The sequence below is a fragment of the Equus quagga genome, chromosome 3 (genome assembly GCF_021613505.1).
Source record: "Equus quagga isolate Etosha38 chromosome 3, UCLA_HA_Equagga_1.0, whole genome shotgun sequence".
Taxonomy (NCBI): Eukaryota; Metazoa; Chordata; class Mammalia; order Perissodactyla; family Equidae; genus Equus; species Equus quagga.
The window spans coordinates 30015789-30042391 of NC_060269.1; the positions used below are offsets into that span (position 1 = coordinate 30015789).

At 41.1% G+C, this 26603-nt stretch overlaps 1 protein-coding gene across 1 annotated transcript in view; it reads right to left on the minus strand.

Moving 5' to 3' along the window:
- Nucleotides 1-26603, minus strand: part of TBC1D9 (TBC1 domain family member 9) — a 109621-nt gene that overhangs the window by 47058 nt on the left and 35960 nt on the right. Inside the window, exons 2-4 of the mRNA XM_046656224.1 lie at nt 18367-18477; nt 6803-6921; nt 53-281 (exon numbers count right to left, since the gene is read on the minus strand). Coding sequence (XP_046512180.1) covers nt 53-281; nt 6803-6921; nt 18367-18477 — 459 coding nt within the window. The remainder of the gene's footprint in view (nt 1-52; nt 282-6802; nt 6922-18366; nt 18478-26603) is intronic.

A 26603-nucleotide genomic window follows, 5' to 3' on the forward strand; every position in this document is an offset into this window, starting at 1 on the left:
CAAACCTCAGTAGACTTTGCAAAGCTTCCCTCTGAAATGCTAGCCAACTTACCTTCCCTTCCCATAAGAAAAGAATAAAAGCAAAGGTGATTAATACTGAGGTACATCCAACCCTGACGGGGGACCTTCCCCTTCCAGTAGCTGCAAGAGTAATAGTTGACGAGTTTCTCTTCCTCGGGCATCCCGAACAGCCTATGGAATTTCACAATGGCTTCTTTAAACTTCTCTGTGTCATCATCTTCCTTCACATCATTGATTTTGTTATACTCTGCAATGATGCCCTAAGCAGGGATAAAGCATAAAGCATACAACTGCTATTAACATGACTAGAGGTGCTTTGTTCCTTATGCTGTACATATCAGAAAGGAAAAAACAATTTTTAAGGTTACAATTAAAAAAAAATTGACGAATTATTTTCAAAGCCAATCCCCAAGTTCTAAGTCGATTAACAAGTAGCATGTGTGTACTAAAAGATTTTGACATGACAATATAGATTTTATTATCTGTTTATTGGTGGTGATCATTTTGTTCAGTTCACTTAAAATGAAGCCCCTAGTTTTACATTACAAATGAGGAGATGTAAAGATTTTGTTAGTTTTACTACTTTTCCTAGCTTATCGTGATAGAGTCACCCCAAAGGTCAACTTCTGCTTTTCTCAAAAATCAACAAAATTCCATCATGAATAGAAAGGGAGGAAAGAAAGATCAGAACACGTCAATAACTGATGCTTGGCCACAGATCTACTGTCTCAGGGCCATGAATGACATCAGGGAACCTAGAAAAAAGGAACAGCAACCATCTGAACAGAAAAGGGGTGAAGATGAGAGCAAAAATTATATTAGATACAAATTTTGGACAGCAAATGAAATATCTGCATAGCAAGTGACTGGCTTAATCTACCGTTTAATCATTACCGTAGCTTGAGAAGCCGTTTCATTGTTATCCTCTGTAATCCCCTGAAAATTGGCTTCTACATATATCTCTTGATAGAAAATGCTTCCTTGAATTCCACCTTAGACTTTGTAATCATCAAATCTCTCTCACCTCATCTTCATTTTCTCTGATCTCAAGGTAGCATTGGAAAAGCACAAGCTTTCAAGCATGTAAGTCTTGGCTTCAGATTCCAACAGTATCACTGCATATCTGTGTCAAGTTGGGCAACCTCTTGGATTCTCCTTGATATGACTGAGGCCTCCATATTCCAAGGACAGAAAAGTACAAATGCCTCATACCTAGAATTCCTGCTTTCGACTCCTATGCTTCCAATACATACTGGATGCTCTCTACAAATTTATTTTCTAAAACTTATTCTGACTACAAAATTCTTATTATCAAAATCCTGAGTGGTTCTCTACTATCAACAGCATGAAGTCCAAAATTCTAGACCATGCATATTTTTGATCCAACCACACTGCAACCTTTTCTCTCTCACTATACTACGTCTGACAAAAATTCCCCATTAGTAATTCTGCCCCAGCCACCCTGAGGCACCCTCAGGGCCTGAATATGTCATTTGTGTGCTTTCCCCCCTTCTTGTCTGTGGTCCTGATGCTCTGTGTGCCAAAAATCTAAAGTCAGACTGTTCTCTGTCTCCTTAATCCTACTAAGCCCAACGTCTGGTCCAATTGCCACCTCCTTGTGAACCTTCCCTCAGATAGGATTCCCCTTCCTCACATTAAGTACTGGTTTTCTCTGCATCATGTACTGAAATGACTTGCTAGAATTTTATTTTTACTGCTAGATCTTTCACCCCTGTTGCCAGCAGTTGTGAAAATGAGTAATGGCAAGAGGGATGGCTTTACTCTTCCATAATCTCTGTCACCATTCAATTCTAGTAAAAAACAAACATATAAACAATAACCATAACAGCAAATAGTGGGTTTGCTATGTAACACAACCCCAAGACAAGTCTCCAACCTATTCTTCTAATAGGAAACCACCCCTTAGCTCCTCTACACAGTCCAGGAATTACTTCATAGCGTCCCAACTGGTAGCCCCTCCAGTGTCTTTCCACGCTCTGATCTATTTTGTATGGCCACTTTCCGAAATAGAGATCTCACAATAGCATTCTTGCCTTAAAAATGTCCAAGGCTATATCAGTGAAAGAGGGAAAAAGTCCAGTCTGGATCTCATGCCATAAAACCCCCATCTCAATCTGCCCAAATCAACTTTTCCAGGTTAGGCGTAAAAATCACGTTCTTTGTGACACTAACCCAATCCTATATGAGGACTAAGTATTCTCACCTCTATGTTCTCTTAATTCCTATGTTGGCTGAAAATATTCTGTTTATATGTCCCTCTTTCACTAAATATGAGTTCCAAAGATAAAGATAGCATCTTAAATGGTTTTTTATCACCCGTATCTAGCATCTAAAAGATATTCACTAAAAGATTAAGTGGGTATATATTGCCTTTCCAAACTAGAATGTATCTTAAGATACATTCTACATGTGCCATATCTTAGCCTTTATTGTGTCCTCCAGAGTTGCAGATTTCTAAATGTAAAATTGTTTAAGAGTTAGCAACCCTTGGGAAATTAAGTACCAAGTTGCTGAGTCCTGCTCTTGAGTCACACGGGAGGGCTCTATGGCTGGCACGGGAAGTAGCAATATACTTCCCTGAGAGGATCTAAGATAAGGTTGTTTCCTCTAATTAGTTTTGACATGGCTCCACTGAGAGAATAGAGATGTTGACTTTGATGGAGCTCAGGGGAGCTCCATATTTGGACCTAGGTAAGCAGACTTTGGCAGAATGCTTATTAGGGAACTTTAGACAACCAGGAGGCAGCAGGAGGGTCCTGGACCTCTGGATGGGGAGAAGAAGAAGCTAGTTCAGAGGGAAAATCTTTCCCAGTTGGCAAATTTACCTACAGTCAATATGACATTTCAAAGTTATCAGTGCCTTTAGAAGGGGATCAGAATATATATAAGAATGAAAGAAGAAATAAATGAATGAATAGATTAAAATGCTGAATGAGAACCCTGTAATAAGAAGTAGCAATTGGGTCACTAGGCAATCCCAATGGCCAACCAACTCAGAGTAAGCCTGGAGACTCTCAAGTGGGCTAACATGTGCTCTTCTCTGGGACCACTGGAGTAGGGCTCTCACCTAAAGTCAGAATAAGGAGAATATTAGAAGGGAGCAACGTATAACAAACCAAATGATACCCATATGTTTTCAGTAGAAAAACATTAAGTTCAGACTGTGCTATCTAAAAGATCTACTAAAAATCGCACTTCTACTATGCTCATTTAAATTTTCAAAAGAAAATATTTTTAAATATAAGAAGATTCATGAGGATATAGAACTGAGAAACATCACTCTGAAACACTCTGGGGTCTAATACACTAGTATCAACAGACCAGGCCTTGCCAACTAATTTTAATATTAATGATAATAGTCCCCATAAGGCTCCACTCCCAACTTCCTGACCTCTAAGAAAAGAGAGGGTCTAGAATGCTGAATCTCGTTTTAGTTTGCTGTAATATTTTAGCTAGGTGGACTGGATGATGGGACGGAGTATCTCCTTCCTGTATGTTCTCCATAATATAAAATGGGTCACCATGGTTCTAGACAACAGCCCCACATATCTCTGGAAAATTACTATGATCTAAATATGCGGATGTTCAATATAAATTTATATATGCAAAGGGCATTGACCGGTAATTCACAAAAAGGGGAAAGTTAACTTAGCAAACAGGAAAAAATGTTCAACTTCATAATCAATCAAAGACAGAAAATTAAAACAATAAGACACCCACTTTTCCCTATTAAATTTGGAAAACCATTTAAACACTATAATGCCAAAAGTCAGCAATGGTGCAATTGCACAGGGATTCTAATATTCCAACAATATCTACTACTATTTAGCCCAGTAACCAATATTTTGTAATCTATCCCAAAGGAAAAAAACAAAAACTACAGGAAAAGTTCTATGAACAAAAGTGTTCACTCTCTCTTTGCTTGTGTCTGCCCCCACTATCTAGAAGCTAAGGAGATACTGAGAAAGAGAGGAATGGTAAGGTCAATTATGGGACAATATTCAGTTATTACAATAACAATTAAAAATTATATAACAATATAGTAGATAGTGGTCAAGGAAAAAAGATGTGATACAAAATTATACGTACCATGAGACTATTATGATAAAACGCATACTAGAAATTTAGAAAGAAATACACAAAATGTTATCTAGGGTGTTTGGATTATGGTTGCCTCCTCAATTAATTATTACATTTGTAATTTATAAAAGTTAATTAAATCTCAAAACAAATTTGTTGGTTCTCTTCATTATTGGACAATCTGTGAATGCTTAAACCATTCATTTGCACATGAATGACATTCTTTCACACATAATTGCATTAATAGGAATTCCTTCCTCATAATTGGTTTCAGGGGAATTAAATCTGACATTTTTGGTGTAATGAAACGGTGAGAAGAATGGCTATTTGACATAATTTGTCCTTGATTTATTTTTCTGGGTTTTTCCCCCCTCCTGGCTATTATCACTTCTAAGCTTCTGTTTCTTCCTATAGCTCTTTATTTGTGCCTTTTTTCCAAAGATGATAACATTTGAGGGAGGACTAGGAAAAGGTAAGTGAGAACCTCAATAGTGGCTCCTGGATAGAGAAGATGCTTCATGTCTGTACCACACCAATCGGCTGCCCGCTTTCAACCAGATCCTTCAACGTGATCAAACTAGGAGTCCTCAGACTCTCTCCATTTACACTACCTCCCAGAAATTCAGATACACCACTGAGAAACCAAATGAAGATGTTATAAAATCTGATTGGTTTTAATAATATAACAACTCTCAATTATTAAAGAAAGAACTTTTTGCCTGTAAGTTTCCAGCTCCTCCTACCTTCACACTGGTCCTTTACAATGTCTCCCCCTCTCTCATTTTTATCTCCTGCATTACTCTTTTAATCTCTTTAGTAAGGATAGAGTAACAGACTTAAATCACCAATCTTGAAGCAGGGATAAAAGATTCATTCTGAGGAGTAAGGGTGGGAGTAAGGAAGAAGTCAGTATTACCATATGTACTTTCATACTATTCAGTCCTCACCAATTTTTTGTGGCCCAGTTAAAATTCAGCTCTCTCCTTCAAAAACATCAGACTCTAAAGAACAATGAGATTCCATTTGTACTCTTTTCCTTCTTTTTCTGAGTATAAAACGATTACTTGTTCATGTAAAAGTTTAGGAAAGTAGAAGAAATAAAATAAAAATCAACCGTTCTGTGGAATTTTAATGAGAAGCACGCTGGCAGATCACTTCCCAGAACTCCTCCTTAACCTGGGTGAAAAAAAAAGGCTTTCTCACTATGACTAAAGCTCCAGATGTTATAGTAGAAAGAACTGCTAATTTTGACTAGGTAAAAAATTTAAACTTTGCACAGCAAAAGCTAACATGAGCAAAGTCAAAGACAAATGACAAACTGAGAGAAAATATCGATAACATATGTCATCAACAAAGGGCTAATGGCCATTATTTTAAAAAACTTAAAAATTAAAGAAAAATAAGACCGAAGTCCCACAGAAAAGAGGCAAAAGACAATAAGCAGACAAAAATGGCCCTGCGACATATGAAAAGATGTTCGATTTCACTCATAAATGAGGCAAATACAAATTAAAACAACACTAAAATATTTCTCCCCCATCAGACTGGCAAAAACTCAAAAGGTTGGCAATCCACCTTGTTGGAGAAGCTGTGGAGAAACAGGACCCCCGCCCCCCTGCCCCCCCCTGCCCCGGCCCCCGGCCCCCGACCACCTGACCATGCCAGTGGGGATGTAACATGCACAACTCCTGGGAAGGGGAACTTGGCAACATTCAGCAAAAGAACACAAGTATTTACCATTTGACCTGGCAATCCCACTTCTACCAGTTTATCTTAAAGATACAATGCCAACAACACAAAGATACATGTGCATGAATATATATATGAAGCATTATTTATAATTGGAAATTATAAATTATAATTGGAAACTGACTAAATGTCCAAGCATAGGAGACTGGCTGAATTACCTATGGTGCGTATACACATAACACGCAGCTTCAAATAAATGAACTAAACGCAACATGGGACCCTAGACTGGATCATGGAATAAAAAAAGGCCAAGAAGGGGAAAAACTGGCACATCCAAATACAGCCTGTAGTTTAGTTAACAATGTTGTGTCAATGCTAATTTCTTAGTTTTGATAAATGTACCATGGTTATATAAGATGTTAACATTCGGAGAAGGTGATTGTAGGGTCTGAGGGAATTCTCCCACCTATCTTTGCAGTTATTCTGTAAATCTAAACACTATTTCAAAATAAACAACAGAACTATTAAAATGAAAAACCAGGGGCTGGCCCCGTGGCCGAGTGGTTGAGTTCACGCACTCTGCTTTGGCGACCCAGGGTTTCACCAGTTCGAATCCTGGGTGCAGACATGGTACCACTCATCAAGCCATGCTGAGGCGGCATCCCACATGCCACAACTAGAAGGACTCACAACTAGAAATACACAACTATGTACCAGGCAGCTTTGGGGAGAAAAAGGAAAAATAAAATCTTAAAAAAAAGAAAAAACACCACTACCACGTGGACAATGTCAGTGAACTTACGTGAGTGTCACCCAGGAGTTATTAAGTGAAAAAAGCAAATGCAAAGGAGCATACATACATGAAGTTTTATGTGTATGAATTAAAGACAAATAAGAAAAATACATATATCTGCTCATTTTCACAACTTTTCTGTAAGTTTTAAATTATTTCCAACTAAAAAGTTTAAAAACAAAACAAAACACCCAGTACCTGTATTTTTCCTCTCACAAATGTGGTGATATCATTCTCATTTTCAAAGATGGAGAGTGTCTGCAGGAGATTCTGCTCAAGCCATTCCCAGTGTTCGGTGATTTCTTTTCTGGAACCACCTGTACGAATGTAACAATGGTAAAAATAAATGTCAGAATTTAAAAGATACATAAAAAACCAGACTCACTTCATGCATATTCAATACCATTGGAGGAGACTCGTTCTCACAACTCTGCCTTTAAATGCTTTCTCTCCTCCAGAGAAGACACACACAAGACACTTACAGATGTAGAAACCCGAGAGTAATAGCGGTGTTACAGTCAACTCTGATCAAGCGAGTCCAAAAACTTTTCAGACACTGTTTCAGGTTAGAAGGCAGCAACATCTCTCCCATTCTGGTTTCTGGACTGGAAGTTTAGCACCACCCTCCTCTTTTCTCCCTCCTAGAACCTGCACTTGACAGGGTAACTGAGACCTTGCTAGGATCCTACGTTACGGTTGTTAAGCCGCAACAATAGGAGAGCTTTGGTACGCCACTGGAGACCTGATGCAACCCCCTCCTGTAATGGGCAGAAAATGATCCTCCCTCACTTCAATTATGAATGAGATGTGAAAATGGACTATCGCTGGGGAATAGCAGCCTGGCTCTCACGAGCACGGCTGCCTTGAGATGTAAAGGGATGAGGTCATCCTTACCAGCTCAACCAAGTCACTGCACTTCAGTCAGTAACAAGAAGCATAGGCGCCTCGCCTGGCAACCTGCAAATTTAAACACCCTTTGCCTTGTACAACCCTAGCACCTCTCTCTGCTCACAAGGGCGTAACAGGGATGATGTCAGGATGTGCTTGTAAAGACACTGGAGAATAAATTCTCTTCCTTTTTTCCCTTGCTCTAGGATTGTTAACGATCTTGCAGAAAAAGTGTTTTATAAATCATCCACAAATCATATACATAAAATGTATGTACCATTCATTCCAGAATTAAAGAATGATTTTGTGATGCCACTGATTCGTCCTTTAGGCCTCTGCTTAGATTTCCAAGTTATCTTTTAATTGATTTCTTAAAAATGTCTTCTCTCTGTTCTTTGTCACAGTCATTCCATACGCCTCAGAATCTCACTCTGACTCCTGACAAAGAAAGGTGGCAGACACAAATGTGTCTACCAGGATACTCAGAACTACAGTCGCTTCATGGGGCCAGCCCGGTGGCGCAGCAGTTAAGTTCGCATGTTCTGCTTTGGTGGCCCAGGGTTCGTCAGTTCGGATTCCGGGTGCGGACACGGCACCATTTGGCAAGCCATGCTGTGGTAGGCGTCCCACACGTAAAGTAGAGGAAGATGGGCACAGATGTGAGCTCAGGGCCAGTCTTCCTCAGCAAAAAGAGGAGGATTGGCAGCAGATGTTAGCTCAGGACTAATCTTCCTCAAAAAAATAAATAAAATCTCTTCGAGAACGAGAGACAGGCTTGAGGGGTTTCAGACCCACTGTGCACAAAGGCAAAGCAAAACAAAATCCAAGTTCATTTTCTTTTACTTTAAGCCTAAACACCAAAATTGCCTAGATGGAATGCTTACATAGAAGATGCAAAGCAAATTTCTGAGTAGAGAGGCAGCCCCAGGAAAACACTAAAGAATAAGAGAGTCTGTAGTTCTCCATGGGCATTTTCATGGCTCACTTATTCGGGGCCACAGTCAATCACATGTAAAAGCAATCAATGACTCTATACCACGAGGCCATGGCAAGAGCCAGAATGCAGGATGCCTGGGTCCCCCTCCCTCTCTGTCTCAAACACTTTACATGTAAAGTGGAGACAAATGAAAAACAAAACAAAACTCTCACCCATCTCAGAGCGATGCTGTAGAAATTACAAGGAATAATGTCCACAGATACACTTTGGAAGGTAGAAAACACTTTTTGGATGCAAAACACACAATGCCGATTTGGAATATTTAGGGAATGAGTCATTTTGGAGTTTGCTGGAAAGTTTTAAAAGATTTTAGACTTTAAAATTTTAAACAGTCACTGGAAAATTTTCTAAAACATACAGCTCCCTTCCTCGTCTGTAAACAGGTCACTACCATCACCAGCTGTGACTGGCTGGGATCTACAGATAGAGCCCTGTCCAAAGTAAATGCCAACCATGCGCCTTCCACCCGCTGTCCCATCTGTGTTTGTTGGCACTGTCAGCTATATGCACCTTAGGACAGAAGCACTCCTGGGGACCCATGAGACTGCTGAGCTTCTGCAGGCCCATCAGGCACAATTTCCAGCACCTGATTTTGCCTCTCCTCCAATCCTGCCTATGATGATCACAGATGTGCCTTCCAGAGGCTGGCTGTCACATATGTCCTTGGCTCAGCCAGGGTAGTCTGGCTGTTGACTGGTATCTCATCGTGCTCTGCCCTTTACCAGGTAGTCATACCAGGTACCTGACTGTGGAGTCCCTATTACACTGGCCGTGGAATCCAACCACAGTTCAACCTCACAATTCTTCAGTTATCCTGGATAGAAAGCCCATTGCTACAGGATCGAGGGCAGAACAGGTTTGCCTTCAGCTTTGCACATGCTGTCTTCAGTTTTCCTTAGGCACACATTCACATAAGTACACCCTCCCCCCACACACACCCAGGGTAGAAATAGTGTATGCATGCATGCATTCACTCAATAAACATTTATTTGTACTTCCAATTTTCATGGGTATCATACGAAGACCTACATGACTGATCCCCGTCTTCAAGTAACCATCTGAGCACTCTTGTATTGAAGTTCAGGTTTACTATCCACATTGTTTCCCCATCTATTGTCTTCTCTGCTGCCCCAGGACCTCCCGCTCTCCACCCTGCCCCACGGTCCACCACTTCTATAACCTCCACCCTCCATGATCTAACGTCATATTCACCACTGGCTCTTTACCCCTCACTGCCTGGGATGTACATCTCCACATTTCTGTCTTTGCTTGTCACCACTGGCCTCCCTCCTCCTGCTGCTGCCTGTATAGTTTCTCTTCTAGCCTCCATGTCCTACTGATTCTTGCACGCGTGTCAGTGTCATATGAAAAGGCTGGCCTTTCAGAGTTGTCACCAGCCACTCACTGCCCCCATGTATAGGAGAGGAGCTGGGATGGCAAATCTCAGTATCCTTAGGTCTTCGACTCTTTCAGCTTCCCTGGCACTTTGGGCCTGCTTCTGTACTACCAAAGAGGTTCTGGAAGTTTCTTCTGGCTACATCCAGACCTAAGATTCCAAAGTTCCAAAAGACTGGGTTCTAGATAGGGAAGAACTTGGTATACCATTGCATGGAACCATTATCACCATATACTATCTGAGGAAAGAAAAAGACGCAAATGCCATCAGCCAATGGTAGTTTCAGGTAACTACGGATTCCCGTTTATACTCAACAGATACATCCCAGGGAGAGTAATGTAAATGCACCGTTTACATTTATATTTACTGTGCAAATGCACTATATTCTCTGAATGTTTCCTAAATGCACAAAGAATAAATGAGGACAGGTGTTCCAGGCTCCAGGTTCTGGAGACTAGAATTATGAGGACACCCATAAGGCAGAGCTGGATTCCCTCCCCAAGCAGATGCGACCAACTCTGAAGATGCCAATCTAGTAACAATTATTTCTGAAAGCAGGCGTCTACTTCTGTCCACTTCTCACCCTAGAACAAACAAAGGGTCCATGTCACCTCTCGGAGAACACAGCACAAACATCCTACTAACAGTGTGAGAGCAGCTGTCGCTTTTGCCGGACCACTCTTTAGGAACGAGCGAGACTCCAGAAGGAAACATGTTGGAATCCCACGTGTTCCTCATAAATGGCTCATTTCTTTCTCAAGAAAATAAGCACAAGTGCTGCAATATTTAAGATCTTGGAACTCTTCTTTTGTTATTGTTTAAAGTGAGACAGCATGAAGCTCTTGCCGTGACCGAAAAGGGACGGGTCTATTTACCCAACAGTTTGAGCAAAATGGGTTAGACACTCAGAAGAGAAAGGAAGGGCTTGGCTGTCGACTTTCTGGGAAGGCTTCATTTACGGAGATTCAGCAGGAAAAACAGGCTGACCCGACTGTGCAATCAGCTGGAACAACAAAGAAAGCTGGTGCCGGGAACGGGAATCCTTCAGGAAACCCGAGTGAAAGCGTTCTGCTCTGGTAAAAACTAGAGCAACCCTCGATGGGCTTAAGGTGATTTAGAAATTAATTTTGGAAAAATGGGAATCTTTATCGTTCAGAGTGGTTTTTTTTTTTAGAATACTAGCCACAGGTCCTGTGTACATATCTGAGCAAAATTTAAACATTATTTATGATGAGGAAAAATACTAAATTATCCTCATTTCTCATCTAGTTTGAAATGTATCTTAAAGCACATAAAGTCTATCTGACATAAAAAGGAAGAAGTTTTAAGATGGACCCACACATTGATTCTATTGCATCTGGCCTCTGAGGATTAAGGACAAAGTTTAAGGCCCCACTGATAGATATTCAGTGGATATTTCTTTGCAATGCACGATTAATAATAAATTTTGGTTTTGAAATTATCGCACTGACTTAAAAACCTAAATTCCAAAATAACTAAGACGGTAAATTTTCACTGATCAAGATTGTGTGTATGCACACGTGTAAGTACACATTTGTGTGTACATGCAAAAACAAAAACCACACATGACACAGCAGAAAACAAAACAAAGCAAAACAAACCCACAAAACCTCCGGGGAATTAAAAAGCAACCAACCTAGTATTTGCAGATACCAAAATGGGGCTTTGGATCCCAGAGCTGATCAGTCTTCAAACAAATAGCACTTGAAGCTACTTAAACAAAGGGAACCAGGCGACAGGATCATCTATTTTATGGCCTTATCCAAACACCACCTTAGCCACAAAGATAATAATTCTGAAATTTAAATCCCAAATGAAGGCAGCAGTAATACTCAGTACACTAGAGTAACCCCTATTGTCCCTGTGGTATTTACAAAGCTACCATTGTACTCTCCACACGCAGAAAAATGACAAACTTGTATTTGGAGAGGGCAAAAGATAAAACCCCAAAATCATATGGCGATTTGAAACATTTCTAGAAACAAAAGGGAGATTTATGTTTTAAAACTCCACAGCTAATTAAAGCTATAATTATAAACAGGTTAAATAGAAAGGTAAAGAGAATGTTATCTCCTATTTGTGCTGACCAACGCTAGGCGTCATGCTTTCACTTTGGACACGTTATCACATGTCATCTCACAGCCATCATATGAGTAGGTCCAGTTACAATCCTTTTACAGACGAGGAAACTGAGGCTTTCATATTTCCATGAAATCAAATTTAGATTTTTCTGGCTTCAAAACCTATCCTCTTAATTGCTACACTTTACCACTTCCTGATGTATTTGTAAGTGTGGTAAGTATGACTAGAGGTTAGGTTATCTGGAGTAATAAGGAGCCTGGTTATCAGGGAAACAATTTTACACAATGGCTCAGAACACAGACATTGATGTCAAAAAAGTACACCTGGTTTCCAGTCCCCACCATGCCACATACTAGCCTCGTGACCATGGGTAAGTTACTTAACCTCTCTGTGCTTCAGATTCTTCATCTATAAAATGTAGTTAACACCACCTACCACAATGATTTGTGCTGGAGTCTAAAGACGATAATATATGTAAAGTCTTTAGCGTAGGTCTAGAACATACAAAGCACTAAATAAACACTTACGTTTGCTATTATCATCATAAACCACAAAACGCACAGATCTCATCTTGAAGTGTGATGCAGAAGATATTCCTAGCTTCTGATGTCAGGACACTATGAAATCAGCTGTTTGTTGCCTAACATACATCCAGCAGAAATCTCTCTGGCCCTGGCACCAGTATGTTTGGATTGCAAACTGTACATATTCCTGAAGTCAGGCATGCCTGGAAGCACTCCCTGTGTAACTGTTAGAAGCTTCTCACATAACTCTGCGGGTCGTCTCTCACAGGTCATCACAATATGCTCACAGCTTTAGGATCACTTTGAGAAAAGGGAGGCCCAGGTAGCTCACCCAACCTAGGCAGTAAGAACCAGTGGTTAATGTCCTTATTTTACTTATGTGCCAAGGTCCTCTTCTAGCTGATGGAGAGCATGAATGTCAATGACTATCTTTCCAGAGCGCAGTCAGGCTAGAGACACTAAAAGCCTTACATATACGCATAGTCTTTGACTCAGCATATTGACTTCTATAAATTTATCCTAAGGTGATAATTAAGGGAATGTGAAAACATTTTGTTCAGAAGATATTCACCAAGGTTGTTCAAAATGCGGTTAACATTAGGTGGAAAAGACCTAGATTTCCAACAATAGTATATCAGTTAGGTAAATTATGTTCTATACACAACAAAATATTGTCTACCTATTAAAATTGACATGACAGAAATATATTTTACTGACATGGAAAGTCTATACATATATATGTATACACACATACACACACATACCTATAAACAAGAAGTCTGGAAAGTGAAAATTTGTGACGTTGTATTGTTCTTAATTTTTTATTCTTCTTATCTATATTTTCTAATTTTCTGGAACGAAGATGTATTGCTTAAAGAAAAAAACCCAACTTCCTTTTTTTTTAAGCTGCTGTGTTCCCAAGGATAAAAGAACAGTTCTTGAGGTCCACAGACCAAGAAAACAGGAAATACTGACCAACTTCCACATTACGTGTATCTTATGTGGAAGGCAACTAAATTACCCAACATTTTCTCTCTGCTGTAGAGAAATAGCAGAAGCAGAACCAGAACCAATTAGCAATCTTTAATTAAATTCTGGGGCTTACCAGCTGCTGACTAAAAGAATGTTTAATCATAAAAGCCAGCATGGTGCCGCTTAAAAAGTAGTGGGCTGGGCATCGGGGAGACCTGAGAACTTGGTCTCAGCTCTACACTAACTAGCTTGAACTAGCAATGTGAACTCCGGCAATTCACTTTACCTTTGTATCCTATTGAAATAAGAGTGTTGAACAAGATGGTGGCTAACACATCTTTCAGTTCTGAAAACAAACGACCACCTAGGCCCAGATGAGATTCTGGGATGGTAAAGAAAGAGGAAACAATCAATGGGCAGCTGAATCAAGGTACTTTCAGGGTGTTTTATCAGTGAGGTGTCCGTCACATGTTCCCTCCACCTCATTTCCTTTATCAGTCCTGTTGGAGGGTCACATGTATCCAGAGGGAACTGTCAACAGCTCCTCTGTCTTTCTGTTTGTAACTCTTCTCCCTAGCTGCCCCAGAACTCCTATTTAGACAATATCCTTGGAATTACCTGCATTTCTATGTGTCCATGTGCTCACTGAGGCCGTATAACCCTGCTTACTGTTAGAATAGTTCTTCTAACGGGGAGAGTCAAATGGGCTGCCTTCTACTTAAGTCCACTGAAGGCCAAAGAGGGCAAAGGACTGGGCTCTCTCCTGCCTCTGGGGTCCCAAGTCCAAAACACCAGCTGTTGGGGGAAGACCTGCGGCCGTTTAGGTCCCTAATGAGAGCCTCAGGTACAAATACTCAGTCAATTGACTGGTTGGGAGAGGTAGGATCATTAGAGTACAACCAGCTCAACAAAGCTAGCTGGGCAAATTCCTCTACTACTGCTTCGTTTATGTTCTTAGAGATGGCAAAAAGCATAACTTCCTGCACAAACCACTGAGTAAAATGCAATTCAGTAGGCTAGAATTGATGGCACAATGGAATACCAACCGAAGAGAATGGTGGCCTCATTTTGGGCAGGAGTGAAAAGAAAGAGTCATCACTTAAGAAGGTTTTTGGCTCCCCTACCCCAGTTAAATGCCAAGGAAATGTAAAAAATCAATTTATTCAAAGCAATCTGGATACAGACCGCTAGAAGATAATAAAAAGGAGTATATGAAAATAATGTCTCACCAAATAACTCTTGTTTTCTTCCACCTTCTGTATCTGTATGGTTCATATTGCCAAGGGCCAGGTGATCATTATATTGGCAGTCAGTACAACGTCTCCTGCCCAGTTCCACGTGGCCCAAGGCTAAGGCAAATCACATGACTAGGATTTACCACTAAGACTACTGCTCTTAAAAGCGGTCAACATGAAGACATTGTTGCTGTGTAATTCAACTTACACAGCTTGAAGATTGCAAGGCACATGGCATCGAACAAGGTTTTGCAATCCTATGGATATTACAGGATAGTGAGTTAAAGTCACCCAACTTTCTGCTGAAGCTCTCTTACAGCAATGACTCACGAAATTCAAGCAAACTAAAAAGCTGTCGACCTGCTGTCCCACCAAATACCAACCTTGTAGTATATGAAAAAACAACATTAAAATTACAAACCAAAAGGTCACCATATCAAAGAAATCTTTTTAAGGTAGCACCTTCTGCTCTTTAAATCTTCTCATGAAAGGGAGCCAGCAATTTGGGTTTTAAACAGAAATCGATCAGAAAGAACAACTAACGGGTGAATGGGACTTTCACAACGGTTGTCACTTCCGTGGAGTCTTCCACAAGGAAATTCTGGAGCTATCTCTATGGGTAAGCAATATACACAGAAGCTAAAACTGTGCTGCGTTTATTATAATGAGATCATACAGTTGTGACAGGCATTACTTGCTGGGAAAACGAAAGTAGATCTCTCTGTGGCATAAATTATGCCATCAGCATTTACTGCCTAGGGTTCCTTAGCCTTGGCTCAGCGAATAATTCAGGAATAATTCAGCTTCGTAACTCTGGGCTCTTTCCCACATGAGCATTCATAGGAGCATCTGCTTTGTAGAATGGCAAAGCCCCAGAAACAGACTGAGGAATAGTGATGTCAGGGAATGGGAAAGAAAAAAAGGTTAGGGCTGAGGGGACAGGAAACAAGAGTCACACAGGCACCAACCAGCTGCTCAGAGCACTGCATACACTGACCTGGGAAAGCCAGGAGCCTAGAGCACTGTAAGGAGAGATCCGAGGGCCCTGAGGAGCTCCAGGCTCCAGAGGATCTTGAAAACCTCTGGGCACAAGTAGAGGAAGTGCTGGAAGGTGAGTGAGAATGTGTCAAGTGTCCTTTCCACACCCTCTTAAGTCAAGTGGTTTCGTGGCTCTGCCTAATTTCTAATTTCCTTTCTTTCTGCTTCTTCACTTGCTGGCTACAACGTCTATTTTAACACTATTCTAGATTGTTTGTCAACAGAATGTGACACTTTCCCAACCAACTACCACAGGGCACTTCCCCGTCAACAGCAGCTACTGGGCTGTTTCCCTTTGTACTGAATGAATGGAAGAGATGGCTGGAATGCTATCTTACAGGAGCCTGGGTTACACTAGTGAGTCTGTCTTCTTCAGGGTCCCAGCTTCCCTCTTTCTTTATCTCTTTCCTCTCACTCTAATCCCCATGCTTCACTCCTAGGTGGTTTTCCCCAAGCCCTAAAGCCTGATGCCATTTCTTCATTCACCAGAATGTATAAATGACTGATAGATTCTACTGTTCCTCACGGGGCTGTTTGCATCTGAACCAGAATCACTCTAAACGGATATAACTACAATGTTAGAATTTCGGGTACTACTAAATCCTTGAGGGAGCATTACTAGGGCACTGGAGCCTCCCAGCAGGCTGAAATCACACCCAGACAACTTCCTGTACCTACGGAGAAAGCCGGCAGAGATTCCTGTATTTAGTTGGGTGCTCTGCAATCAAATGGCGCTGTATGGTATTTGTTCACACTGGGCTATAATTGAATATTTACTGTGTTCTCAAGAGCAGAGACTGGGTCTAACTATCTTTAGATCCCAGCACAACACTTCCTGTGGAGTAGAAACCAATTTAAAAACTGAATAAAGTCAACTGGAAGAGCTCCCAATGGCCAAAGTTGGAATGATTTGAGCAACAAAATAAGTAAGGTACTACTGTACTCCTCCAAAGCATAAAATAAATATTCATGGTCCCATACTGATAAAAATAATTGAATAAATTATAACTCCCCACTTCTTAAGTGTGTGCTGTGTATAGTGACTTCCTTCCAAAGAGGACAGCATGGAAAGGGGAAGAAAAGAGTAACTTGATGGTGAAGATCAGCTGGGTGATCAGGGACAACATCATCGCTCATAAATAAAGCTGACAGTATGTACCCTTGCTTGACACGTGATGACAGCAGCACTTTACCTCTGTGATCTTGGTCACAAAAATCCATCACCCTAACCTAACCATGAGAAAAACATCAGACAAATTCCAGTAGAGGGACATTCCATAACAAACCTGACCAGTATCCTTCAAAACTGGCAGGGTCATAAAAAACAAGTAAAGTCTGGGGCCAGCCCGGTGGCACAGTGGTTAAGTTCACATGTTCCGCTTCAGTGGCCCAGGGTTTACTGGTTCAGATCCCAGGTGTGGACCTACGCACCACTTGTCAAGCCATGCTGTGGCAGGCGTCCCACATATAAAATAGAGGAAGATGGGCACGGATGTGAGCTCAGGGCCACTCTTCCTCAGCAAAAAGAGGAGGATTGGTGGCAGATGTTAGCTCAGGGCTAATCTTCCTCAAAAAAACACAAGGAAGGTCTGAGAAACATCCACAGCCAAGAGGAGCCTAAAGAGATATGACAACTAAATATAATATAGTATACTAGATGGGATCCTGGAACAAAAAAAATGACATTAGGTAAAAACTAAGGAAACCTAAATAAACTTAGTAATAGTGTAAATAAATTTAGTAATAATGTATCAATATTGATTCATTAATTAGAACAAATGTACCACAGTAAGATGTTAATAGTAGGGGAACCTATGTATCTGGAGGGTATATGAGAGCTCTCTGAACTATCTGCTCAACTTTTCTGTAAATCTAAAACTGCTTTAAAAAATAAATTCTATTAACGGAAGAAAAAATCAAGTAGCAGTAAAACTATGAAAAAACTAAAGTGTTCAGTGCCCTGGCTTTTCCTCTGGTTATTTGAAAAGCCACATGCAAACAAACCACTAAAAACATCTTGGCGACTTTGGATTAGAAATCCTTGTGAGAGATCCAATAACAAGATGATCGTTTCCCACCATTTTAAGCACAGCACATTCTTACAGATTATCATCAGGAGAAAAAAAGATCCCTACTCAGTAGGAAGTCTTCTGCTAGGATGTATAAGTATTACTTAGTACACCCAAGTATTCCATGTGTTCCTCTTTATTTCCCAGCATCCCTTGGGGTTAGGCTGGGGCCATGTGACTAGTTCTAGCTAATAGCGTGTGAATGAAAGTGGTGTGTGACACTTTTGGGCCAAAGAAGTTGAAACGCAGGTGTGCTTCCACTTCCCACTTTTCCCTGTTAGGTTGACCTTGAAGGCTTTGCGCTCCAGAGGGTGTCACTACAGTCGGAGGAGGCCACAGATCCAAACAAGACTTCGACAGAGTGAGAAGAAACCTTTACCGTGTTAAGCCATTGACATTTGGGGTTTATCTGTTGAAATGGCTAAGGCTAATTACCCTGAAATACCAAAAGATTGCATTCCACAAATAAATGTTCCTTCCCCTCTGGCAGAAAGTCATTAATCATAAGGTTTCTCTGTATTTCAGAGTATCGCTACTTACCACAGGCAATAGTCCAATAGACCAAAGAGTCTGGAGTCTGGTACAGGATTCGGTAAGGAGCCACCCGGGCACTGGAGTCCAGCACGACATCAAGGGTACCCACCAGGAGGCCTGAGGGCAGAGAAATGCATGAGAGTTTCCTCAGTGCTTTCCCAGAGGCGGTGGGAACACGCCCCTTCTGCTGGACCTCTCAACAACCCCTCTCCCACTGCACCCTGCCTTGACAAAACTCTCATCTTAGACACGATGATGCTGGCTCTACGTTATTTGTTCCAACAACCTCCGAGAGAAACTGCAAGAGCTGAAAGACTGCTGGTTTCAAAAGTAATGGGAGGCTAACAAGGCTGTGTCAGTCCCTGGCATACGGTGGAATTTATAAATGTCTATTTCAAATAAAACTAAGCAAGGTATTAAGCACTTACATGCTGGGGTCTCTGCTTTACCTTCATAATGGCCAATATGCATTATTTTCCCTTTTTCCTCTAAGAAATTAATCTTTAATTTGAGTAACTTGTCAAAGCCCCAGGAACCAATTATGTATATCTGAGTCGGTGCAGCCGGCTGCCCCACATATTATTTTCATCTGCCCCACTTTTCTTTTTTACTGAAAAAAGTACAGTTCAGCTCAGCAAACACTAATTAAGTACCTACTATGTGCAAAGCAAACTCTGTGGGCACAAAGCTGAATACGACCTAGTCCATAAGGCCTTTATAATCTAGCAGGGGAGCAGGTCAAGGAGTGTCTTAACACTGTTTAGGAGTGACCAAGGGCTGTGAAACAAGCATTTTCCCATCTCAACAGCAGAGTCCTTTGCCATTTATCACATCAATCATTAAAACCAGAGATGACTGACTGGAGTGTGGTCTACACTCTGCGAGGATGCAGTAATTAGACAAAGGATCAGGAAAGGGATTGGGTAGCACAAAGGTGAGTACTTTGGGCTGGGAACCTCAGCGATCTGGTCAGGTCCTGGGGAAACTTGCTTACATCATCCAAGTCCAGGCAAGCCTGGACATCCAACAAATGAATTTAGCTATTTGTGAGAAATACAAATGCCCAGTAGACCCATGCTCACTTAAGAAGAGGCAGTGCCTTCTCTTTCCAGGAGTGCAAATTTCTCTTCCCCCTTCCCTCCCCGCTACAGGAAGGTGTGCCTCCTATATCCACACTGCGCCGTCATTAGACAGCAAACACTTTCTACACTATTCTAAAAGAACATGGACACAGACACACAAACTCCACAAGGTCAAATACACTAGACCCCTTACTTGGCAGGACAAATCCAAAATATCCCCATAATGTAAAGCCCATAATTATTCCAAAGTCAGCTAGAACTCAGCATAGAGCAGGGACTGGACTCGGAAGGACCAATTAGGAACCCTGGCTAGTTTTTATTTTAGGGCAGACAATGTATTCCCAATGCCTTGGTTTTCTCAACTGCAAAATGGAGACAATATCAAAATTACAAGGTTGTTCTTGAAGACTGAAGGTAGTAAGACTTAGAGGTAAGAGGCTGGTTGGAATGAGGGGTTCAGCACCTGTCTAGAACCTGCCAAGACGCTCCTTTATTTAATTTGACTTTTACTTGGATTGCATGTTTAGTAAGGATAGCTCTGGGATGGAAGTGATGGTGGCTGAGGCTGGGAAGGGAGGCCAACGGCCCCCAGCCTCCCTTGCTCTGCCACTGTTGAAAATAAATAGCACACCAGCAAGCACCAAGCTCAGCGCCTGGCCCCTACAGGCTCTTCATGAAGTTATACTGAATCGGAACCTCGAGTTCTTCTGAAGCTGTCACCACTAGTATCTCTTGACGTGTTATCTTGTAATCCTGAGGTTTGATTCTGACGATACCAAATAATACCTTGATAGGCACAATACCACTGAAATTCACTTCCTTCTGCTCTGGCAGCCTGGAGTCATGGAAAGAGCAGGGGATGAGTCAACTAGTGTTCAGAAGAGCTCAGTTCCGGCTCTGACTCTGTTATAACCAATTCTGTGGCGTGGACAGGCCATTTGACTTCTCACTGCTTTGATTTTCTCAGTTGTAAAGTGGTTGTAACAGCACTTGCCTTCCTGAGCCAGGAGTATTAATCAAGCTGCCTAAGGGAGGTTGGCCACGGGGAAGGCCTACATTGTCCTTGGTCTTTGTCCAAGGACAGGAATCCATTTAGGAACACTCCAAACCACAGCGACCATTAGCTGACCTGAACACACCAGGAAAAACAAACTTTCACTAAAGTGGAAACTAATTCATTGGTTTGCTCTGGACCATGTGAAGTATATTAAAAATAAAATCCTTAGAGCCTGCAGTTTTCCAGGGGTAGATTTTCACATAATGCCACACATGTGTGCATTTTTGTTTTCTGTGCTGTGACTCGGATTTACTGCAAAGACCTCTAATTACTTTTCAATGATCTGCAGCTGGAAGAGTATATTAATAGGAAAAACAGAAAACAATGCCAGCTAAACATTCTGTTAACTAAAAACATAAAGCATCACTCATGATACCTGAATGTTTGTAATGCTTCCCTCTTCTTGAATCAAAAGAAGAAATAAAATGCCCAAAATACTGGAAGCCATCATGTATGTTGGTTCTAAGGCACATAAATTTCAGTCTGGAGTTAGAAAGCTGCAGTCAAAGATTAGTCTACAGGGTTTAATGAGCCTCTCATTACAGAGTGTCATGGTAGATGAAGATTCTTCCAAGGGCAAGCATAGCTCACTGGCCAGAGCAGCTGACAGAGGCAGTCCTGGTTCTTGAATTCTTCAGTACTGGCTCTGCCACTTCCCAACTCCCAGACCCAGCCTCTCTGAGCCTGTTTCTCCATCCTTGATGTCTCACTAGACTTCTGTACTCTTTAATATACAGGAGGGAAGGTCTCTGAAAAGGTCCAACTCAAACGACACGTCTTGATCACTATGAATGTCCCCAATTAAAATCCATCTCCAATATGCATTATTCTAATTAACAAGTCCTCTGGTGTCACTTAGAGATGAAGAATACTGAGTTGCTCAAGGTAGACCTCCCCAGGAGTGAGGGCTTCTGATTAGATGCCAGCCCACCAACCCTGACTGTGTGTTCACAACTAGCCCCATCAACTTCACTTTCCACTAAGATTTAGATGAAGACTAACAGGTATATACATACCTACCACAGGGTCCATGCTGAAATATTTTAAAGTAAAGTACAGACAGTAAAATATGGTGATACTCACATTAGGTACACATAAAATTAGGCAAAGAGGTAGAAGAGAAGGTTTTATTACAGCTTCCTAGCAAGGGGGTAGATGGCTGACTAATGTCCAAAAGAACCATCTTACAGAACAAAGACTACAGGCCATTTATATAGGGGGCTGGTCTCCGGGCGGGGCAGACATTGCATCTTAGTTCCACACAATCTTTTGTTTTATTGGATATGCATCAGAGACCAGAGCAATGCCCTATACCCTGATTTAGTTTAAAGACAATAAGAACAAAATCTTTAATATGTGTAGTAAAGATTACTGTTTAAGTTGAGTGGTGTCAACATTTTTTGAAAACCTAAATAATCAGTTATCACCATGCTGCCTAAACTCTATTGATAGAAGGAATCAAGACACTGGAAAAGAGAAATACTTGTCCTCCACCCTCTATCCATAGAGAATACTAGAAGATGGGAAATCTGGGCTAGAGAATCCAAAAAAAAGCAGCAATCAGGATTTTCTTAGAAGTCTTATTACTCATACCTCTGAAAGGGCTGTCAAAATACTGAACCGTTCATCATTTCCCACACAAAGCATTGTTTTAGCAGCTGTTCTAGTCAGCTATTTCTGGTGTTAAACAATCTTTGATCGCCTGAGATAACTAAATCAAATTATGGCCCTCAAAATAACTCTTCCCTTCATCCATCTATTACATTAGTTCAGGAGCATCTTGTAACATAAAAGTGCTGTTTTCAAGGAGATTCAGAAAACACTGCAAAATTGGTACCTTTGGGCTTCCTACCCAGCTGTGGGCACTAGAGGGCGTGTGATACTTATAGAGTCATGGCTCCACTCCCGGGCAGACCACGCGCGGGGTGGGAAGGGGAGGGGATCTGTCAAGAGAGTGATGGACACAAAGGAATGTGCCCACGACAGCAATCAACCCACTGAATGATCCTAGTGACGATCTCAGAATAATTTCATGTAGAGTGGACAGGATCCTAAAGATCACTCGGCCTCCCTCTATTTCCTCAGCCATGCAGCCAGTTGGAGATGAGGCAGAGATCTATGAAGACCATGCCAGCGTGGTAAGGAAGCAGGCTCAGCCTCAGTTTGTGTCATGATATGGAAACAATGATAGTACCCACTCAGAGAGTGCTTGGAACGTACTAAGCACTATTGTTTAATGAAAGATTTCAAAACTACCGAAAAGTATAAGAAATTACAAAATACATGCACCACCAGTCTGACTTTAACATTTGGCCTTATCTGCTTCAGATCTGTTTTTGTTTTAAAGAAAGAAAATGTTACACATAGCAAAGGTCCCCTCTGTGCCTCCTCAATCCTATTTCCCTCTCTCCAGTCACCATTCTCAAACTATTTTGTATTCTTCCCATCCAGATCCTTACGCTTTTATTGCCCCATGTGTATGTACATGAATATAGATTTAACTCTGACGTGTATTGTAAAATTTACATTAATCATAAAGAGTAGATATTATTCTACAACCTATTTTTTTCCACCCAACGTTTGCAAAATTTACCCAGGTTATACTTGTAAATCTGATTCATTCATTTTAAATGTTGTGTAACATTCCTCTGTATAAATGGACTATAACTTATCCATTTTCCTAATAAAGGAAATTTGGGTTTATCTCCAATGTTTTGCTATAACAGACACGGCAATTATTTTCTTTGTACATGATCCTTAAGCATGACAGCAGATTTCTTTAGAATGGAATCATTGGGTCACAGGGTAAGTGTGTTTTTAAACCTTCTTAGGTATCACAAAATTGCTCTCCAAGGTGATTGTGCCAATTTACACTCTTACCAGGAAAGCGAGAGAATATCTGTTTCTCCATAATATCTGCAATACTTGGTATTATCCGATTGTTTTTTATTTTGCCAATCTTAAGGATGAGAAATTGTATCTATTTGTTGTTTAAATTTGCATTTCTCTGATTAATGAGTTTGAGTAGCTTTTCCTGTTTGTTGGCCATTCCAGTCTCCTATTCTGCAAGTGATTTGCCTTTCCCACTGTGCTGACATTTGCTGAGAGGTCCAGGTCAGAAACTCAGAATTTACCATTTAGAGTTTTCCACTAATATATACGCTGGATTTCGATTCATTTCAGCAAATATACACTGATATCTCTAAAGCCAGAGAGCCAGTCCTCCTGGATTTACTTCTTTATGTATCTTCTATATAAAGGCAAGAATCTTGGATCAGGGTTTGCAAGTCGCTCTGCATCACTCCCATGTCTGACTTACTCTCTGGGAAGATGGAAAGTTGCTGCAGGTCACCTGCTTCCACCCTGTCCTCGGCCTGCTGCTCCCTAGACGTAACTGGTACATTTCCTGTAAGTCTCACCACTCACCACTTTTATGTGGGCTACGTGATATTAGGCAGAAAGTAATTAAACAATAACATCCAGAAGCAGCTGCTGACAGATGCAGCTCCGGCCACATCATAAATTTTACACTTCTCTTAATAAACCTTGTTTGTTTGCTTGCTTGTTGTTAAAGCTTTCAAGCTTTGCACAAGTCATTTCACTTGATCTGAAACGTCCTTTCTTTTTTCCCTTTCTGGCCAACGTCTATTTCCTTCAATATCCAGGTCAAGGTTACCTAAAGCATTTGCTCAGCTTTCTCCAACACCCTCCCCATCCTCTCAACACTCAACCCCCAAATCTCCTGGCAATTAACTGTTTCCTTTTCTGTGATCTGCCAACCACTTTGACTTCATATTACTAAGGTAATTATCACATTGTTTCCTACTGAAAAAAAAAAAAGTACAGTTTCCTCCCACCAGTCAGTGAGCTCCTTGAAGGCAGGCACAGCCTTATTTATCTTGGAATTCCTGGAGCCTACACTGATGCCCAGCACTTTATGCTGAATATTTAGACTATGGGCCACAAAGTTTTCAACTTGATGGACACTGGGAGAAACCAAGAATTATTTTCAGAGCTTATTCATCTTTGTACCACACTATCCAATATATCAAGTTCTAGTAAATTGACCCTAAATAATTAAAATTGTCTAAGAATCGTACAATGAAAGGAAACCAATACTTGAGAAGAAGGCTAGGAATTCCATCTCAGAGAGTGTGAGGTAAGGCAGATCCAACCCAGATCTGCAACTTTGTACCCTGGAAATCAACCCCTCTACTTTCAGAAGTAATTTCACTCTTTAATGAACATTGGGATTTATTTGGAATTAAGTTGGATCAAAAGCAGAGATATTTAAGGGAAGCACAAGTCTTTCCATCCTCCGACTTTTGGAAACCAGTCTAGAGATTAGCAGTTGTTGCCAAAAAACAAGAAAACCCAAAGATTTAATTAATCAATTTAAACTCCTACACCCAACACACAGATTGCTGAACACTATGTTTGCCCTCCTGGCCAGGGAGCAGGTGAGAGATTAACGAAAGTGTCCTGTGTGCACAGCTGTGAAGGAGAATGCTGGAATTTCCAGGTGAGGGTCAGCTCCCCACCTACACACGCACCTGAGTTCATGGTGCCACAGTGAACAGTGTGAAGGTACACAGGGGTCACTGTGGGCCAGCCACAGTGTGTATGACGAGAGAGGGATACAGGTGACGGCTGTCTCTGTGTAAGCAGGTGGGGGACGTGGGAGGTTTGTTGGGAGGGGAGGCTGGGGCTGGAGATGGGGGCAATGTGTTTTCTCAGTTTCATAACCTCAAAGAGTATAACAGCCTTACTCAAGTATGGGTGCTACTGGCTACAAGGGAGAGACCAATCTCAATATTGGGATTCCACCTTCAGTGTAGAAGAGTCTACGAATGTTTCTATTTTCCAATCCTTCTAGCATATTTAGGTAAAAATGATTTCACAACACAGTTCAAACCACTGTTGTTGGTTTGAACAGGCCATACACAACTCTTTCCTCTCAACTTCAATAGCTGCCTTTCAGGACACCATTCCAGCCAGACATGTATCATGGCTGCCTGAAAATATGACAAGTTACTCGAGGGGAGGGAGCCCATCTTACACACACAACACACACACACATACACATCCTCTCTCTCTCTCTCTCTCCCTTTCTCTCACAGGGGCTTGTCACTGATTGTGAAAAGATAAGTTAATGAGAAGTCTATTAGCATAGGAAATATATCACTGACTCTGCCCATTAGGACAATACTTCTCAATTAGGATAGTACTTAAACTATTTGTGGTTAAGAATCAGTTTCTGTTTGTTTGTTTTTAGGTTCCAATCTGTGGCAGACTGATTCTTTTGTCGAAAATGGCGCACATGAAATACTAAAAAATATTTATAGAATGTGAAAAAAGACAGAAAATACAAGCCTCTGATTTTTTAATTATTTAATTCAACAGACAAATTGCTCTAGATTTCTAAATGTTTAATCTCAATTTCTGTTCTTTAGCTCCAGGCAGTGGTAACGAACAGGTTGCAAACCAGGTACCTTAAATAGCACTAAATTAGGGAAGGTAAGGCTGGTTGGGCAGTAATTTTTTCAGGACTGTGTTTATTAGAATCATATGTATAGTTTTAAAGAGCACACTCAATTCTATAATACAACTTTTTATTTCGGGAAACGAAAAAAATTGTTTTCCCACTGCAAATTAAAATAAAACTCAAAATCATTTCTTAATTGAAGGCAAGAATACATGAGTATGAGGAGGCATGAGGTTTTCCTTATATATTTATCCCAAAGGGGCGCTGGTTTAAAAGTGTGGAGAATCTGGGGGCTGGCCCCATGGCCAAGTGGTTAAGTTCGCGCGCTCCACTGCAGGCGGCCCAGTGTTTCGTTGGTTCGAATCCTGGGCACGGACATGGCACTGCTCATCAAAACCATGCTGAGGCAGCATCCCACATGCCACAACTAGAAGGACCCACAACGAAGACTATACAACTATGTATCAGGGGGCTTTGCGGAGAAAAGGGAAAAGAAATAAAAAGTCTTAAAAAAAAAAAAAGTGTGGAGAATCTGAACTAGTGCATTAGGCAATCCTGACAGACCCTTGACACATTTCTTACCAAAAAGGAAGCAGGCTCAAGGGTGCAGAAGGACAAA